Here is an 18,730-nt window from a genome sequence, read left to right on the forward strand (position 1 = left end):
GGGGAAGCCAGGGCCCCCGTAGCCGCCGGCACAGCCAGCTCCGCCCCCGAGCCCAAAGCCAGCACCGGCTCCACCGCCGAAGCCACATCCACTCCCGGTGCCACCTCCAAGGCCAAAGCCGCCGCCCACTCTGCCGCCATATCTGCCGCCGACGGCGCAGCTGCCCCCTCCGACGGAGACCCTCTGGGAGCTCCCCAGGCCGTGGAGGCTCCGGCTGCCGAGGCCAGCTCCCCCGCACACGCCACCCAGGCCGCTGCCCCCGGAGCGGGACACGGACACGCTGCTGAAGCCGGAGCGGCTGACCCCAGGGAGCCTGGCCGAGCCGGCGCCGAAGGCCCGGCGGCTGCTGCTGTGGGTCCTCACGGTGGATTTGCTGGACATGACTGCGGGGGACAGGATGGCTGGAGAGCGCGGAGCAAGTGAAGGGGACAGGCGACAGGAGAGAGCTGTGAGCTGGGCTCCCGGCCGCTGTTTATATATGTGGGGAGCCTGGACTGGGCTCGGAACTGGAACGTGAGCTTGCAGATTGGCAAGGGCTGGCCTGACATACCGTGAGATCACACCTGGATTGTTATTATGAAACACCCAGGTTGCGTTTTTAGCATCCTTTAGTCAGGGAAAACGCTCCTGCCTCCAGCTTTGACTTGATCTCAGCACAATAGGACTATTCTCCATTCACGGAGTTAGGACTTAGTCACTGTCTCAGACAAAGGCTCTACACGTTCTGCCTGCGTTCAGAGCGTCCCAGGCGCTCTCCTCTTCCCTGCCTGGACTTTTCTACCAGTGGAGACATTGGAGATCACAAATACTCTGTTGCTTATGCCTTAACAGAAATAGTTTCATTTCCTCATCATTGTCTTTCCTCGTATGTACAGTTCAAACAGGTAGAGACCTAGAACCTCGCAGTGAGACCCTACGTATCTATTACCTGGCTTAGCAATTGTTGTCTCGTGGCCAACTTTATTCCATTCGCACTTCAACTTGATTCCTTTACTAGCTCTAAAGTATTTGAAAGCAAATCTCAGAAATCTCTAAATGAATATTAACGTCCAAATGACAGGTCCCTTTGAAAGATAACCCAAACCACCATTTTTATGTCTTAAAGATACATGTATTCATTAACAAGAAGTATCTATTGAATCCTCAGATATTCCTAGTTATTCGTTTTGGTGTTCTTATACTTTGGTTGTTCAAATCAGAATCCAAATAAGGTCTACGCATGATGTATTTGAGTGAAATAGCCTTTAATCTTCAAAATATAAACATCTCCCCTTATTTTTCTCCCTGCAATTTATCTGTTAAATAAATCAGGTGGATTGTTCATGGCAGTTTTTCAGCCTTTGGGTTTTTCTAAACACACACTCATCATGTCTCCTCGAACATGCTACTCCATCCAGCCTATGTCCTATAAGCTGATAGATAAAATTAGAAGCCTATTAAGATTATTTTATGTATTGGAACAGTCTAGGTTAAATGTAGCATATTTTCTATTTAAATATTGACTATCACTATCTACCCATTCATTTATGTGTTTACAAATTGAATGCACAGCACGTGTTTTTTAAAAAATTATTTTTTGGATTTATCAGATGTGGTGGCATGCCTGTCATCCCGGCTACTTGGGAGGCTGAGGCAGAAGGATCACTTAAGCCCCGAAGGGAAGAACAAAGCTGCAGTGAGCTATGTTCACACCACTGCATTCCAGCCTGGGTGACAGAGTAAAACCGTCTCCTAAAAAAGAAATAAATAAATATTTTTTTTGTAATGCATGTTTAAGAAACAAAATAATTGCTCAAGGCCATTCCACAGCCTCCCAATTCCTATATATGGAGGCAAGCAATGTTTCTAGGTTCTTCCTAGGGACTTGACTTGGACATTTTTCTGTGCTTTCCTGGGGCATGTGTGATATGTCTGTGTGTGTGTGTTTATGTACAAGCATGTGTATATGAGAAAGCAAGAGGTGGGGGGAGTTTGCATATGTAGCAAAGGATCCTATGTTGTATTTTATTATTTATTTTCATTTATTATCTTATTTTTATTTATTTTATCATTTTATATTATATCTTATATTTTAATTTACTTTATATTATTTTTATATTTTTACATATAAATAAACATATGCTTTATATTTTCATTTATTTTCTCCTTTGGTTTATTTATTATTTTATTTATTACTTTATTATTTATTATATATACACAAATAAAATATCTTATGTATTCATATATAGAAAATACACACATAGTCTTCTTCAATTTTGCTTGTGTTGTGTCCCCTTTGTCTCCCGTATTTATATCTTCCCTTGATTCTTTCAAACACTCTGACCCCTTTTTCACAACTGCCGCTTTTCTCCGCCTTTTCCTGTGTGTGTGTGTGTGTGTGTGTGTGGTGTTGTGTACTCACCAGTGTCTTTCCTCTTTGTGTTGCTTTCTGTTTGGCCTTCATTTCTTTATTTTTTTTTCTCTGCTCCTTTTCTGAGCTCTGCAGGAAAAGTGTTTTATTGTCTCACTCTATGTTCTCTTCTTTCTCTTACTTAATAGTGTTTATTTTTGCTAAGATCTCATCATGTTTTTTTCCTGTTCTTTAAATGCCTTTTGTTTTTCCTGTTCCTTTCAGTTTTTGAGCACATGGATCTTTTGTGGGTCCTGGAATGGTTCTTTTCTGACAAGTGCTCCTCTTTGAATGACATGAGCACCTTCTGGACCTTGCAGAAGGTATTCTGGAAGGAGGGGCCAGGGCCGCACCCAGGCTAACAGCCGTTCTCATTGCAACACAGGTCTGTGTGAATAATCCCTTTATTCTTTATCTCCGACAAGCCAACAAAGATCACTACAGAATGGCTCACAGTTCACAATCTCTCTGTTTTCTTTGCCTTACCAAGAAAATACTGCCAGTAGGCTTGGTCTGTGATTACTTATGTTAAGAAACTGCCATCACACTTTCTTGAAACTTATAAAAAGTAGGATCCTGGCTCCAGCTCCCAGATCCATTCTGATTGTTGCAAACAAGGGATTCTTGGAGTTTCATAGGAGGACATGTCCTTTCCATTGACTTAGTTGGGTGAAATGAGTCAACATGCCTGGCATTCATAAGATCACAGTGTGGGTTACCATGTTGTTTGAGACCAGGAGCTGTGGCATCTTCTCTGAGTTTTCCTAACAACTTTGTTCATATTTCTCTATTTGCATGACAACATTCTTTTATATTTTTGGTTTAGAGATTTTAAGGCCTTTTACTTTGGGTGTTTGAGGGTGGAGTCTGCCTTTGTGTTTCTTGTTCTGTTTGTTGTTTTTATGTAGTTTCTGAGAAGAGAAAAATGCTTTGCTTTCTTCCACATGGTTAAATTCAGAAGCCACCCATACACCTATTTGGTATGATCTAAGATATAGTATAAAAATCATATTACTAATGTGATATAAAATATCACATTAATTAAAATGTTGACCCAATAACCTAACTTAGAGACATTATTTTTTTCCACTCTGACACTTCATGAATGCAGTTGTCTTTGTTCTCTAGGACTTCCCTAGAGCCATTTTTGAGTCACTCGAAGATTGTTCATAAGACATTACTTTTTACTCTTTCTAGAAACTTAATCCCCAAATATATCTATGCTCTGCTCAGTATACCAAGCCACCTCATTGCTTAAACAAACGTATTATTGAACATTTCAAACAGATACAACTAAAGAGAATATTATGTAAACCTCCATGTATCAACAATTATTAACGGTTATTAAACAGTTTCAGCATTGTGACTCCCTAGTCTTTTTATATCTAACTCGCCTACTTCTCTTGTCAAAGTATCTTAAAGGAAATCTTGGCATAGGTCATTTCAAGTGCAAATATTTGTATGGGTGTCTAAGTAATACTGGATTTATCATCTTGCTATGTAACAGTAATAAATTGACCATGACCAACAGTCATTCCTTAATGAAGTCTAATACCGCCTTCATTTCTCATTTCTCTGACTAGCTCAAAGATGTCTCTCTAAGGCTGGCTGGCTTGAAGCAACATCCTAACTAGGCTTACACATTGCATTTGGCTGCTATGTCTTTTAAGGTTCTTTATTCTATAACAGACCATGTCTTTTTCTTTTCTTTTTTTTGAGTTGGAGTCTCACTCTGTCTCCCAGGCTGGAGTGCAGTGGCTTGCTCCCGGCCACTGCAGCCTCTACCTGTTGGGCTCAGGCAATCCTTCCTCCTCAACCTTCCAAGTAGCTGGAGCTATAGGTATGCACTACCATGCCCAGCTAATTTTTTGATTGTTTTGTAGAGACGAGGTCTCACCATGTTGCCCAGGCAGGTCTCGAACCCACGGGCTCAGGCAGTCCTCTCTCCTCAGTCTCCCAAAGAGCTGGTATTATAAGCTTGAGCCACTGCACCTGGCCTCTTTTTCTTTTATATGCCATGGATTTGTGGAGAAATTATTGGCTGTTTTTTCCTACAGAATGTTCATATCCTGGATTTAGTTCATTGCTTCCTGTTGGTGTCAGGAAACTTCTCTTCCCTAGTGTTTCCTGTGTGTGGGTATTTGTAGTGGAGACTTGATTAGATTTAGTCCCACTGTTTTAGGCAAGATTATGTAATAGTTGGTGCTATGTTTTCTCTATTGAGTCATATCATAAGGTATATTATACTTGTCTAATTTTTAGTGATGTTAAGACCAACCAGAGGATTTCAGTGGTTTTAGTCCAATTTTTTCTTTATGAAGTACTGTATACAATAAAATTTTCACCTAGATTTTAATATTCGTTGGCCAACTCCCAAATTCACTATTATGAGGGGTTGCAAAATTTCCTTTTCTGGTCCTATCATGCCTTCTGCATTTATTAACTGGGATTCATCTATAAAGAAGGACTCTTTGTCATTTGCTTTTTAGGTAACCTAAGATTTAGTTCATATAGGAAAGTCAGAATAAGTACTTGATTCTTTCCCTTTATTTACCATTTTTTAGAGTAATGGACTCCAAAGGATAACGAAGAAAACTTTTTGCTAGGTCATTTGTTTTGCTTTAGGTGTAATTGTAAATTCATATTTTAAAATATATATTTGATATGTTTCATTCTATTGTAGTTATTAATCCCTTTGGTGCTTAAATGTTCTATTAGAAGCCAGTAGGAATTCTCTAGCTTGGCTTCTGTGGACAAGACCCCGTTTGGCTTTGATAGCTTCCTGGTTTTCTACAACCAAATGTCTCAGGCTTGTCTTTTACTCATCTTGAAACAGACATGGGATCAGTCATTTCTCCTAGTAGATCTGGCTCCTTTTATTGGAAAATTATAGTAAAAAAATAGAATTTTGATGGCAGGAATGCTAATTATTATTGTGTTATCTTTGCTGTGAAGTCAAATGACCAGAGCTAAGACAAAAGTAAAACTATTTTAAAAATAACAGATCAGAAGTTCATATTGATATTTCCAATTTACATAGAATATTACAGGATGATTTTATACCTGTATTTACATTTTTTCACACTGAAATACTTGACTCTAAATGAAATTAACATATTATTTATTTGCTTTGTTCTACAATATACGTATAATAGTATCAAGGTACACTACCAATATTACTATTAGAAACAAATATCCCGAATGCAATTTATGATTTTTTTTTTTTGGTGGATATCTTATTTTTAGGATATATCTTACTAGGGGTATGTATCTAAATCATGGATTTTGAAGTCATTTGAAGTAAACTTTTTCTCTGTGTAGTTTCAATATCAAATTAATATAGAACTAATTTTGGTTTTTTTTCATTTATTTTCAATGTTTGAGGATAGCTTTCTTGTTCTTTTTGATATTTAAAAAATATATAAAGTATTTATGTAGTTCCAAAGTAAAATGTAGTCAAGTCACATTCACAGGAAGCTTACTGCTGTTCTTGTCCCCTTTCTACCTTGTCTCCCCCCCCCATCATTATTCTCAGTTTTTGGCTTATCCTTGCATTCCTTATTAAAAAAAATACAAGCAAGTCCCAGCACTTTGGGAGGTTGAGGAGGAAGGATTGTTTGAGTCCAGGAGTTTGAGACCACTCTGGGCAATATAATGAGATCTCCTCTCTACAAAAATGAAACAGTGAAAAAATCAGCCAGGCATGGTGGTGAATGTCTGTAGTCCCAGCTATTTGGGAGGCTGAGGTGGAAGAATTGCCTGAGCCCAGAAAGTTGAGATTGCAGTGAGCTGTGATTGTGCCACTGCTCTCCAACCTGGGTAACAGACTGGAGTTCCCAACTAAAAGAAAATAGTGCTCTCTTCGGCAGTACATATACTAAAATTGGAATGATACAGAGAAGATTAGCATGGCCACTGTGCAAGGATGATATGCAAATTTGTAAAATGTTCCATATTTTTAACTAGAAATTGACCTTCCATATGACCCAGCAATCCCCCTATTGGGAATATACCCAGAGGAACTCAAATCATTCTACCACAAATATACCTGCACATGCATGTTTGTTGCAGCTCTATTCACAATAACAAAAACATGGAGCCAACCATGCTGTCCATTGAAGCTGGACTGGATAAAATAAATGTGGTACATATACACAATGGAATATGATGCAGCCATAAAGAAGGACAAACATATGAACTTCACGGCAACTTGGATGAATTTAGAGTTGATCATACTCAGTGATCTATCACAGAAACAAAGAACAAAGTACCATGTGTTCTCACTAGTAGATCTGGCTCCTTTTATTGGAAAATTATAGTAAAAAAACGAATTTTGATGGCAGGAATGATCATTATTATTGTGTTATCTTTGCTGTGAACAATTATTATTGTGTTATCTTTGCACTTGAACAATTATCATAGTACTAAAAGAAAGGGATTGGCAGTAGTGGGAAACTGCCAGTAGGGGGAGGAGAGGGGACTGGGTCGGTAGTTGAGGGAAACTGCCAGGGGAGGGAGGGGCACACCTCGTCAACAAGGGTGCCTGTATAATGAACATTTGTATACCTAACCCTGAATTGTACCTCACATCTTTAAAATAAAAAATTAAAAAAGAAATGATATAAAATTAAAATATAAAGTAAAAAAAAACAAGCAATCATGTTTATAGATACATTCCTCCTCCTTCCTTACTCAAAATTAAGCATTCTACATATGTTTAGTTATATATTTATATTTACTATAAGTATTAATGTTATTCTTGTAATATTATATAATAAATACATATAATAACTATAGCTATCAACCTGCATATGCCTGCGTGACATTAGGTTTGGTCTAAGATGAAGTTCTCACTCTACAGAGTTGACATTCCAGTGGGGGAAACAGATGACCAACCGGTTAATATCAGAAGAGTATAGCTAGTGAGAAGGATGCCTTAACCCCGGTCAGGCTGTAGTCTGACCAAGTTAGGTTTCTTGACTCATTGTACGGAGAAGACCACATGCAGAGGGGTTGCAGAGCAGATCTCCATGCCAGGGCAAGAGAATGCTGCCAGAATTTGGGAAAAGAGAAGAGTTTGGGTAAAATTTACATGAAGTAGAGTTGTGTGCAAAGGGGTCACATCAGGTCTAAAATGCAGAGTGAACTCGTGGTCTTATTTCCTTGGAAGCAATAAAATTCAGCTGGACGTGGCTATCAGAAGCTCTTCTGGGTTGGAAATTGAGGCTGCCTCTGTGTCAAAGCAACATAGATCTTCTAGGGCCTATGGAGGGTTTCGTTTCTTGATTTGATTACAAATAGTTTCTGACAGTCTCTGGTTTTAGAGAACAAAGTTTCTCAGTGCGTAAGAGAGTTGTCATTCAGTCGGGCGGAGTGGCTCACACCTGTAATTCCAGCACTTTGGGAAGTGGAGGCAAGAGGATTACCTGAGCTCAGGGGTTCTAGACCAGTCTGAGCAACATGGTGAGACCTCATCTCTACAAGAAAACAAAAGAATTAGCAGGGCATGGTGGTGCGTACCTGTGGTTCCAGCTACTTGGAAAGCTGAGGTGGAAGGATCGCCTGAACCCAGCAGTTCGAGGCAGCAGTGGCAGTGGCTGTGCCACTGCACTCCAGCCTGGGTGATGGATTGAGACTCCAAAAAAAAGAAGGAGAAGGAGGAGGAGGGGGAGGAGGCGGAGGAGGAGGAGGAGGAGGAGGAGAAAGGTGTCATTCAAAGAAAGGGGGATTTATGGCACATTGCTGCTATAACTTACCCTTGGGAAAATGTTCTTTTCTATTAACTTCACAGCTGGCTTTATCTGTGTTATTCCTTGATGAATGGCAGGGTATAGCTTCAAAGTCTGAATTTTTAAAAAAACTTTCTCAACGTGTTATGAAGAGAAATAGATTAGGCAAAGGCAACAGAACATTAGAGAAAGGGGGCAAAGAAAGCCCTTTACAAGCATCCAGATAAATTCTGTTTTAGAAGCAGGAGCAGGAAAATAAGGTCCTCCCTTTTTATAATTGATGGAGAAGAGTTTCCTAAGTGAAGGGAGACAGACGTCAGATGCCAGTGCCCTGAATGGAGGGGCTACTGAGGAAGGGTGAGGAGACAGGAGACAGTAGACGGTCAGGGAATTGGGACATCTGTGGGGGATACCTCAGAGTCCTACAGGGGGATGGCTTTTCTGCTTTACCCCTACTTTCTAAAGCCAGAGGAGCCACGGAGCTAGATAAGAGTCACAGCTCTTGGATCTCAGACTCTCCAAAGCTTTCAGTGAGAGAAGACATTATACCAGTCAGACATGAGAATATGTTTGGTCCTATGAGACAAATACAGTTTTATTTTTCATGTCTAATCTGCATAACGACTTTTGCCTTTTATCACCTTGTTGCACTAGTTGGGTCTTTCAGCACAATCTGAATAATAGTGGGGAGACAGGGCATGGTTACCTTGTTCTCCATCTAGGGGATAAGGGTCCAGTCTCTCCCCATTAACTATGATGTTAGTGATATAATTTTTTTAGATGCTCTTTACCAAATTGAGAAAGTTGCCTGGCTTTTTTTTTTTTTTTTTTTTTTTTGAGTTGGAGTCTCACTCTGTCGCCCAGACTGGAGTGCAGTGGCTGCTCCCGGCCACCGCAGCCTCGCCTGCTGGGCTCCGGCAATCCTTCCGCCTCAGCCTTCCGAGTAGCCAGAATTACAGGCATGCGCTACCATGCCCGGCTGATTTTTTTATTTATTGTAGAGATGAGGTCTCGCTGCCCAGGCGGGTCTCGAACCCGCGTTTTTTTTTTTAATAGGAGTAGGTATTGGGTTGTGTCATGCACTTTTTCTGCATTCATTAGTATAGTCATAGGATTTTTCTTTTTTAGTCCTTTGATGTGCTAGGTTGTATTGATTGCTTTTGGGTAGTAAACTAGCCTTGTGGATCTAGAATAAATCCTGCTTAGTCATGGTGTATAATTCTGGATAGGATTCTATTTATTAATATTTTTGTTGAGCATCTTTGTCTAAGTTCATAAGAGAAATTGGTCTGTAGTTTTATTTTCTCAAAATGTGTTTATCTACTTTTGATATCATAGCAATACTGGCTTCCATAGAATGAGTTGGAAAGTATTCCTTCTGCTTCTATTTCCTATTGTAGAGGATTGGTACCATTTCATTCCCAAATACTAACAGAATTAACCAATATAAATGTCTGGGCCCAGTGCTTTCAAATATGGAAAACAAATGGAAAACAAACAAAATTAACATCTGTGTTTCAGCCTGACTCATTGGACCCTTAACTTGACCAGCATGAATGTCTCTCATTTTCCTGTTGTGCAGATTGTTGTGATTCACATCCATGTATGTACAGCCTTCTGCATTTGCACTATTTTTGCAGGGCACACTTCTAGAAGTAAGAATTCAGTTCAGAAGTAGACACACATTGATTGCTTTTCATACGCCTTGTCAGGTAATTTTCTGGATCAAGAGGCAATTCTAAGTCTAAATCAAGTATCTTATTTTATTATCAAATAGCTTTTGCTCTAATTGACCAGAAATATATTTCTCTACCTGAGCATTTAGGCTGACCACTGGTACAGGGGAAGAAGTGATCTTATAGAGGTCAGAAGAACTTGACTGCTAGTTCCCAGTAGGGACAGTGACAACAGTGTACAATGAGGGTGGACAAGACCAGTGGTCCCCAACCTTTTTGGCATCAGGAACTGGTTTCATGGAAGACAATTGTTCCACAGGCAGGAGTGGGAGAGATCATCAGACATTAAGATTCCCATAAGAGCCGGGCTCGGTGGCTCAGCCTGTAATCCCAAACTTTGGGAGGCTGAGGTGAGTGGATTGCCTGAACCCATGGGTTCGAGACCCACCTGGGCAACTTGGCGAGACTTCATCTCTACAATAAATCAAAAAAATTAGCCGGGTGTGGTAGTGCGCCTGTAGTTCCAGCTACTTGGAAGACTGAGGCAGAAGGATAGCTGGAGCCCAGCAGGTCGAGGCTGCAGTGGCTGGGAGCGGCCACTGCATTCCAGTCTGGGTGACAGAGTGAGACTCCAACTCAAAAAAAAAAGATTACCATAAGAATTGCACAACACAAATCCTTTGCATGTGCAATTCACAATAGGGTTCACACTCCTATGAGAATCTAATGCCGTCTCTGATCTGACAGTAGACAGAATTCCATCTGTGTGTTGTTCAACTCCTGCTGTACAGCCTGGCTCCTAACAGGCCACAGACAGGTACCGATCCTTGGCCCTGGGGGTTGGGAACCCCTGGACAAGACAATTTTGACTCCACTTGCCAAATACAGAGGTGGAAGAGACCCTGATCATCAGGATGCCATAATGCTGTCTGTTGCACCTCTCAGAGGGAGAGGAGTTTTGTGTATGGGGAATGGATTATCTTTTACAAATAAAAATGCACTGATCAGTTGAAAAAGCTGAAGAAACATTGGAACCATGCATTATTTTGAAATCTGCTTTATTTAGCAATTACAAGGGAGCAAAGAGCAGAGAAATTGTCACAGGGATACACATAGGACATCATAGGCCTGATCACTCGTGCTTCCGTGAACTCTGAAAGGGAGGGTCATGACACTTGTAAAAGAGGGAAATTTGGGGGGCCCACAGACATCACAGGGGAGTTGACCTGATCTTCAGTAATACCCAGGCAGGATTTTCTGTAATGGATATGGGCAGAGATAATTTTCTTATTAGGTTCCTTTCACATGTAGGAAATAGGAGAAAGATGTTGATAATTTAGCAGCAGATTGAAGCACCAGTTACAATTAAATCATGATTTAGAGTCAGGCATTCCCCTTCTGATGGTGAGATGGAAGGGGCAGATATTGATGAGAGAAGGGAGGGCCTCTGGCATGCTCAGCTCCAACTCAGCAGCAGAGACCAGAGGCCAGGAGAGGACCAGCCACCAAGGAGGGAACTCTGTGGTCAAAGAAGGGACTGAGGACTGTGGGACCTAGAGCTGGTGGCAGGACCTCAGGGCTTGCTGCTGGAGGAGGTGGTGGTGGTGTATTTGATGGAGGAACTGCTGCCTCCCACGGAGCTGAGGCCACCGCCCAGAACTCTGCCACTGCCAGAACTGAAGCCACCTCCAAGGCTGTGACCACTGCCATAGGAATAGCCGCTGCCATAGGAATAACCGCTGCCTCCGCCCAGGCCTAAGCCACTGCCAACACCACTGGCACTGCCATAGCCACTGGAGACAGTAGACTGCGTCACGGCTATGGAGGGGAAGGGACAGGACACAAGAAGACATGGTGAGTTCATACTGTCAGCCTGAGCCCGGTCAGAAGAGTTTGAGGACAGGGGAGAAAGGCAAGCAAAGGTACTTACAGATGTTGACTGGTCCAACGCCTTCGCCGTTCAGCCTGCGGGAGAGGAACACAGGGAGCGTGAGACCTCAGGGAGTCATTCCCTGGATCCGCGTGGGGAAGGGCCCACGGGAAACTGCTCTTTCAGTCATTTTCCAAAGAGAGCAATGGTGGTCATGGCTAGTGTACTTTGAGGCTGTGCTTGGGGCCAGACACCTTGAAGATGGACTGGGGTGTGTGATGAGGTCGTGTCAGTGACCCACCTGCACTCCTCGCCTTCCAGCAGCTTGCGGTAGGTGGCGATCTCCACGTCCAGGGCCAGCTTGACGTTCATCAGCTCCTGGTAGTCCTTCAGCAGCCGTGCCATGTCCTGCTTGGCCTTCTGCAGGGCGTCCTCCAGCTCTTCCAGCTTGCCCTTGGCATCCTTGAGGGCCATCTCCCCGCGCTGCTCAGCATCGGCGATGGCGGCCTGCAGGTTGGCGCACTAGCCGGGGAAAGCAATAGAATGAACGTGTAGTCTGCTGCTCCAGTGGAGACCAGCCCCACTTCCTTTTTCCCTAGAGAAGAGTAATTCAGGAGCCCAGAGTGACAGAGAAGGAGCTGTGACTCTTCCTCTCCAGTATTTTTCCAATCTGCAATACTTTTCTAGTCTGGGAGTCAAGTGTCAAGATCCTTTGTTGCTTATAGTAACCCTCTGCATGAGAATGTGGTTTGTTGCAGAAGGTAGACACCACAGTGGACACAGCAACAAGACACACTGGAAGTATGAGTACTCTGACTTGTCCTGAATGTTATCTCCAAAGTTATAACAAGATGCATTTTGATGACCATATGTGGTTGCCACACTCACTCATACAAGATTGTGACCATGTTTGAGTGAAGTGATGACTTCTCATGTGAGACTGTTGAGACCTAGCTTTCTCCCACCTCAGAGTCTTATCTTCTTGAGTGGAATTTATGTCTCCACTGAGTTCCTGAGGGCAAGAACTGCTTGACCTCCACTCCCTAGTGTTTTTTTTTTTCCCTTACCAGGAATTTTCCCAAATGTTAGTTGATGACTGCCTGATGGCCTAGCAAGGAGACAATGCTCTTCTTCACCACTGCCCTCTACCGTACCTGCTTCTTGACGTGGTCGATCTCAGATCTCAGCCTCTGGATCGTGCGGTTGATCTCTGCAATCTCCTGCTTGGTGCTGCGCAGGTCGTCCCCATGTCTGCCTGCTGTGACCTGCAGCTCTTCGTACTGTAGTTGGAGGTGGAAAGATAAACAATGTCTATGGATTTATTCATGGGAACAATTACTTTTACATTGGAGTCGGGCATGTGCTAAACTTGAACCTGAGGCTTCTCCTCAAGGGTTTGTTGGAAATATGATGTTACAAGGTCGATAGATATTGTGAAATCAGGCTGGGCCTGGTGGCTCAGCCTGTAATCCTAGCACTTTGGGAGGCCGAGGCGAGTGGATTGCCTGAGCCGGCAGGTTCGAGACCAGCCTGGGCAACTTGGTGAGGCCTCGTCTCTACAATAAATAAGAAATTAGCTGGGTGTGGTAATGTGCGCCTGGAGTTCTGGCTACTTGGAAGGCTGAGGTGGAAGAATTGTCTGAGCCCAGCAGGTCAAGGTTATGGTGGCGGTGAGCATGCCACTGCACTCCAGTCTGGGCCATGGAGTAAGACTCCAAGTCAAAAGAAAAAAAAAAAGATATTGTGAAACTAAATCTTATGGGACCACAGAATATCTAATTCTATTAGTAACTGACAACAATCTGTACTATTTCTAAGAGTCAGCGTTCAGAGTTTAAATAAAAGCAAAGGTTACTAGAACTTTATCTATGGTATCTTTCCCCCTTCCATCAGGTTCTAGACTGGGGAACAATTTCTGTATCTATTGACTCTAACAGTGCAGTGTACATGGCCTGTAAAAGGACCTCATCTTTCTTTCTGTAGACGTCTCCCAATGAAGTCTGTAGCCTCTTAGTATTCAAGGTGAGCCACTGGGACTTTTCATCAGTTGCCAACTCCCTGCTCACCTTGGTCTGGTACCAGGACTCAGCCTCATCCCGGCTCCTCTGAGCAATCTCTTCGTATTGGGCTCTGACCTCGGCGATGATGCTGTCCAGGTCCAGGCTACGGTTGTTGTCCATGGAGAGCACCACGGAGGTGTCTGAGATGTGGGTTTGCATCTGGGACAGCTCCTGTAGAATAGAACATCATAAGACCATCTTGTCCTGTGATGTTTGCAGAGGTGCCCAACACCAGGATCTTCCCCCTTGGCAAGCCCCCTCAGAGTCAGTACAAGGAGACTGGAGATGCTTACAGCGTCGTAGAAGGCTCTCAGGAAGTTGATCTCATCTGTCAGAGAGTCTGCCTTGGCTTGCAGTTCAACCTTATTCATGTAGGCAGCATCCACGTCCTGGGGAAAGAGCCGACACCTTGGAGTCAGCTGAGCCCTCCTTCCCAATCTACTCAGCTTTTAGACTCCCCACCAATTGTCCTCTCACATGGGAGCAGGGAAACAATCATGGATTTCCTTCAGCACACAAACTTGACCCCTGGCTTAATCTGCTCACCTTCTTCAGAGTCACAAATTCATTCTCGGCTGCTGTGCGCTTGTTGATTTCATCCTCATATCTACAAGAAGAAAGGTGTAAGACACAATAGAGCCAGTGGGCAGGAGGAAACACAAAAGCAGCCTGGAATCCAACACTTTCCATGAAAGGAATATATCCTAATTGATGTTTCCTCCCACTGAAAGACTAAAAGACAATTTCTGTTGCTACTTTTTTTTTTTTTACCTCTTTTATATCACCATCCTCCTGTTTTGTTTTTGCAGGTTTGGTCCTGGACAATGATTTGTGATTTTCATTTCCATGACCATGTTTTTCTAGGAAGCATGGCCACATTCAGACCTGGTTACCCACAAGTCTTGACATGTGTACTTCAGAAAACCGAGCCCATCCTCCCCTCTAACTCACTTGTTCTTAAAGTCCTCCACCGTGTCCTGCATGGCTCTGAGATCGGTGTCCAGGCGGCCTTTCTCCCCGAGGATGCTGTCCAGCTGTCTCCTGAGGTTGTTGATGTACTGCTCGAACAAAGGTTCCAGGCTCTGCCTCACAGTCTTGGTGCCCTGCTCCTGTAGCAGGGTCCACTTGGTGTCCAGGACCTTGTTCTGCTGCTCCAGGAAACGCACCTGGAGGGGAGACAAGATGGTCACTGTCCAGCTGATGGAAGGAAGGGAAAATATGTGTGTGTTACTAGTTTCCTAATAGGTCTGGGAGGTCTCCATGAGGCTGGGCTGCTACAGTGCTTGTATAGAGGCTAGGACTGGACTTTTCTCCCCCAAACCTTTTGCCTTTTGCACCCCAGAGGTCAAACTGGAGTATTCCCTCCTGGACCATGGACATATTCTCACCTCTAAGTCATGAGCATATCAGTGACTTTCAACATTTCTTCCCCTTCTTTTTCCAAGCACAGACACAAATCTAGTTTAAGGATAGTATTTACCTGATATATGAAACTTTTATTACTAAAAGGATCTCAGTTAAAAGAAATGTTAAATATTGCCTCATGATAATATTTAATTCTAAAATATTATAATTTTATGGTTACTTTATGTTTCTAGTATAAATTAGCATTTCTATATATTGTATAAATGTTTCTGGTCTTTCTTTTTCTCTTAATTTTGCCAGAATATTCCATTTCTTTTTCTAAAGTCTTATTAGTTTATCTAGACCCCAGAAAGTAATTTGCTGCCTTTTTCCACTGGCATTTTCTTTGTAATCTCATAAACACTTCAGAGGGAAGAATAAATCCACTCCATTCTCTCATGTTCTAATCTATGATTCTAGGTTATGGAAAGTCACAGCTCTTCCTGGGCAGGAGTGAGGGCCACATAATTGATTCTGTGGTTTACATGTGTCCAATATCAGCTGCCTGTTGTCTACACCAGGGATCCCCAACTCCTGGGTTGCAGACTGGTACCTGTCTGTGGCCTGTTAGGAGCTCGCTGCCCAGCAGAAGGTGAGCAGAGCTTGGCCTGCTATGAGGTCAGGGGCAGCATTAGGCTCTTATACGAGCACGAACCCATTGTGAACTGTGCACATAAGGGTTCTAGGCTGGCATTCATGAGACTCTAATGCCTGATGATTCTCCCCTAACACTCCCACCCCGTTTGTGGAAATGTTGCCTTCCATGAAAGTGGTTCCTGATGCCAAAAACGCTGGAGACCGCTGGTCTACACGGAGCCATCTGGCGTCCCCCTTCTCCCTTCCCGTTATTTCCCTAATAGGAAGGCTGCTGCTTCTCTGGTCTGGGGACTCGAGGTGCCCGAGGAGGTCAGGGCCTCCTGGCTCACCTTGTCGATGAAGGAGGCGAACTGGTTGTTGAGGGTCTTGATCTGCTCGCGCTCCTCAGTCCGCACCCGCTGGATGCTGGGGTCGATTTGCAGGTTCAGAGGGGTGAGGAGACTCTGGTTGACGGTGACCTCTTGGATGCCTCCGGGGGGGCACACGGGGAAGCCAGGGCCCCCGTAGCCGCCGGCACAGCCAGCTCCGCCCCCGAGCCCAAAGCCAGCACCGGCTCCACCGCCGAAGCCACATCCACTCCCGGTGCCACCTCCAAGGCCAAAGCCGCCGCCCACTCTGCCGCCATATCTGCCGCCGACGGCGCAGCTGCCCCCTCCGACGGAGACCCTCTGGGAGCTCCCCAGGCCGTGGAGGCTCCGGCTGCCGAGGCCAGCTCCCCCGCACACGCCACCCAGGCCGCTGCCCCCGGAGCGGGACACGGACACGCTGCTGAAGCCGGAGCGGCTGACCCCAGGGAGCCTGGCCGAGCCGGCGCCGAAGGCCCGGCGGCTGCTGCTGTGGGTCCTCACGGTGGATTTGCTGGACATGACTGCGGGGGACAGGATGGCTGGAGAGCGCGGAGCAAGTGAAGGGGACAGGCGACAGGAGAGAGCTGTGAGCTGGGCTCCCGGCCGCTGTTTATATATGTGGGGAGCCCGGGCTGGCCTCGGAGCTGGAAGGCGTTGCAGATTGTGGCTGGCCTGACACACTGTGAGATCACACCTGGATTATGAGAAAGTTATAAAATGCCAAGGCTGCATTTTTTCGCTCCTTGAAATCAGGGAGACTGCTCCTTTCTCCAGCTTTGACTTGATCTCAGCAGAATTTCATGAAGCTAGGACTTAGTCACCGTCTCAGCAGAGACTCTCCATGTTATGCTTGTGTTCAGAGTGTCCCAAGTGCTCTTCCCAGTCTGGTTTTTTCTACCAGCAGGGTTACTGGAGATGAAAAGTCATTTTATGCTCATAGAAAGACTACCATTACTTTCCACTGATTTCAAGAGTTAAGTATTACTTTTTTATCCTTTATGTACAATTTCAAACATGTAAAAAAGTGGGAGAACACAGAGGGCCCCTATCGACCTACCACCTCGCTGTGGTGTTATTTCATAACCAACCTCATGGCTTCCATGCTTCCACCCAATTCACTCCCCTTTCCTAAATTATTTGAGTGCAAATCCCAGCAATCTGATCATTTCTTTAGCACACTGCTCAACATTTATGTCAAAAGATAGGCTCTTTAAAATATATTCATAAATCATTTTTGTATCTTAAAAATGTATGTTTCCATTGACATAAAAAAGTCTCTGTTCAGTTTTTCTTGGTTTTTTTTGTCCAGTTATCCTTTTTTTTCATTTTTTTTGTAGTCTAAAGCTGGATCTCAATAACTCTAGACAAGTTGTGTTTGGGTGTTATAGTTAAAATAATATCCCCTTTACATCATGTAAATCATTAAATCTCTCATCATCTCTTTTTTTTTTTTTTGCAATTTACTTGTTAAAGAAACCATATTATTTGGCCTGTGTAGTGTTTTGGTCTTTGGGATTTTTCAATTGCTTAATCATGGTGTTTTATTTAACATGCTACAGTGTCCTTCATATCTCCTGCCAACTAATAGCTAAAATGTAAAGCTTAGTAAGATTTTCTCATATATTTACATTTTTCAGATGTGGGTATGGTAGAATGCCCACTTAAATATTAAATGTTGTTATGTACACATTTATTTATATATTTACAAACTGAGTATGTAATACATGTTGTGATACATGCTAAGACCATTCCCCAGTCACCCAATTTTTGCATATGGAAATAAGCAGTGTTATCAGTTCCCTGTGTATTCTTCTAGTAACTTTACTTGGATATGTTTGTGTGCTTTTTCTGGGGAATGTGTGAGATGTGCATATGTGTGTGTGTGTGTGAGTGTGTGTGTGTATGAGAGAGAGGAAAGAATGAGAGAGAAGAGGGGGGGTTTTATACATAGAGAGCAAACCATTTGTTGAAAGGTATACTACATAGATAAATTGTATACATGTATACACACACAGAGGAATATATACATTCATGTGTATACAAATATTTTAAAATTATATATACTTGCATACAAGATGCACACACATATGCTTTATTTCCCAGTTATGCTTATGTTGTATCTCCATTGTCTCTCATATCTATATTTTCCCTTGATTCTTTTAAACACACTGTAACCCCTTTTATATAACTGTTGCTTTCCTCCACCTATTCCTGTGTGTGCAGGTCTTTCCTCTTTGTGTTGCTTTCCATTTGGCCTTCCTTTCTTTTGTTATGCTTGTTTATTTTTTCCCTGCTCCTTTTCCCTTTTCCGAGCTCTGTAAGCAGATGTTTTGCTTTTTTTTGGTCTCAATATATTATCCCTTCATTCTCTTATTTTATACTGATGACCATTTCATTGAATTTTTTGCTGATATTTTGTAGTGCTTTTTTTTTCCTGTTGGATATTCTTTAAGGGCCTTTTGTTTTTCCCATTCCTGTTGATTTTTTTTTTAATCGGAATCTCACTCTGTCGCCCATTCTGGAGAACGTGCAGTGGCACGTTCATGGTCACCGCAGTCTCAACCTGCTGGGCTCAGGCAATCCTTCCATCTCAACCTTTCAAGTAGCTGGTACTACAGGCATGCGCCACCACGCCCAGCTAATTTTTGATTTATTGTA

At 43.3% G+C, this 18,730-nt stretch overlaps 2 protein-coding genes across 2 annotated transcripts in view; both read right to left on the reverse strand.

Annotated features, from left to right (window-relative positions):
* The window catches only part of LOC103262760 (keratin, type II cytoskeletal 6A-like), a 5,345-nt gene extending 4,964 nt beyond the window's left edge, over nt 1-381 (reverse strand). The window contains exon 1 of the mRNA XM_021713557.1: nt 1-381. This exon is cut by the window's left edge and continues 156 nt beyond it. Coding sequence (XP_021569232.1) covers nt 1-381 — 381 coding nt within the window.
* A 10,986-nt stretch (nt 382-11,367) lies between these two features.
* Nucleotides 11,368-16,591, reverse strand: LOC103262761 (keratin, type II cytoskeletal 6A-like). Its single transcript, XM_008060402.1, has 9 exons — nt 16,055-16,591; nt 14,676-14,890; nt 14,271-14,331; nt 14,018-14,113; nt 13,731-13,895; nt 12,819-12,944; nt 11,966-12,186; nt 11,725-11,759; nt 11,368-11,612 (listed from the first exon to the last, which is right to left on the reverse strand). Exons 1-9 carry the CDS (start codon nt 16,589-16,591, stop codon nt 11,368-11,370), a joined length of 1,701 nt encoding a protein of 566 aa, XP_008058593.1.
* Nucleotides 16,592-18,730: the final 2,139 nt, after the last annotated feature.

The sequence above is a fragment of the Carlito syrichta genome, unplaced genomic scaffold, assembly GCF_000164805.1.
Source record: "Carlito syrichta isolate Samal-C Ts95f unplaced genomic scaffold, Tarsius_syrichta-2.0.1 Scaffold304602, whole genome shotgun sequence".
In the NCBI taxonomy this organism is placed as follows: domain Eukaryota; kingdom Metazoa; phylum Chordata; class Mammalia; order Primates; family Tarsiidae; genus Carlito; species Carlito syrichta.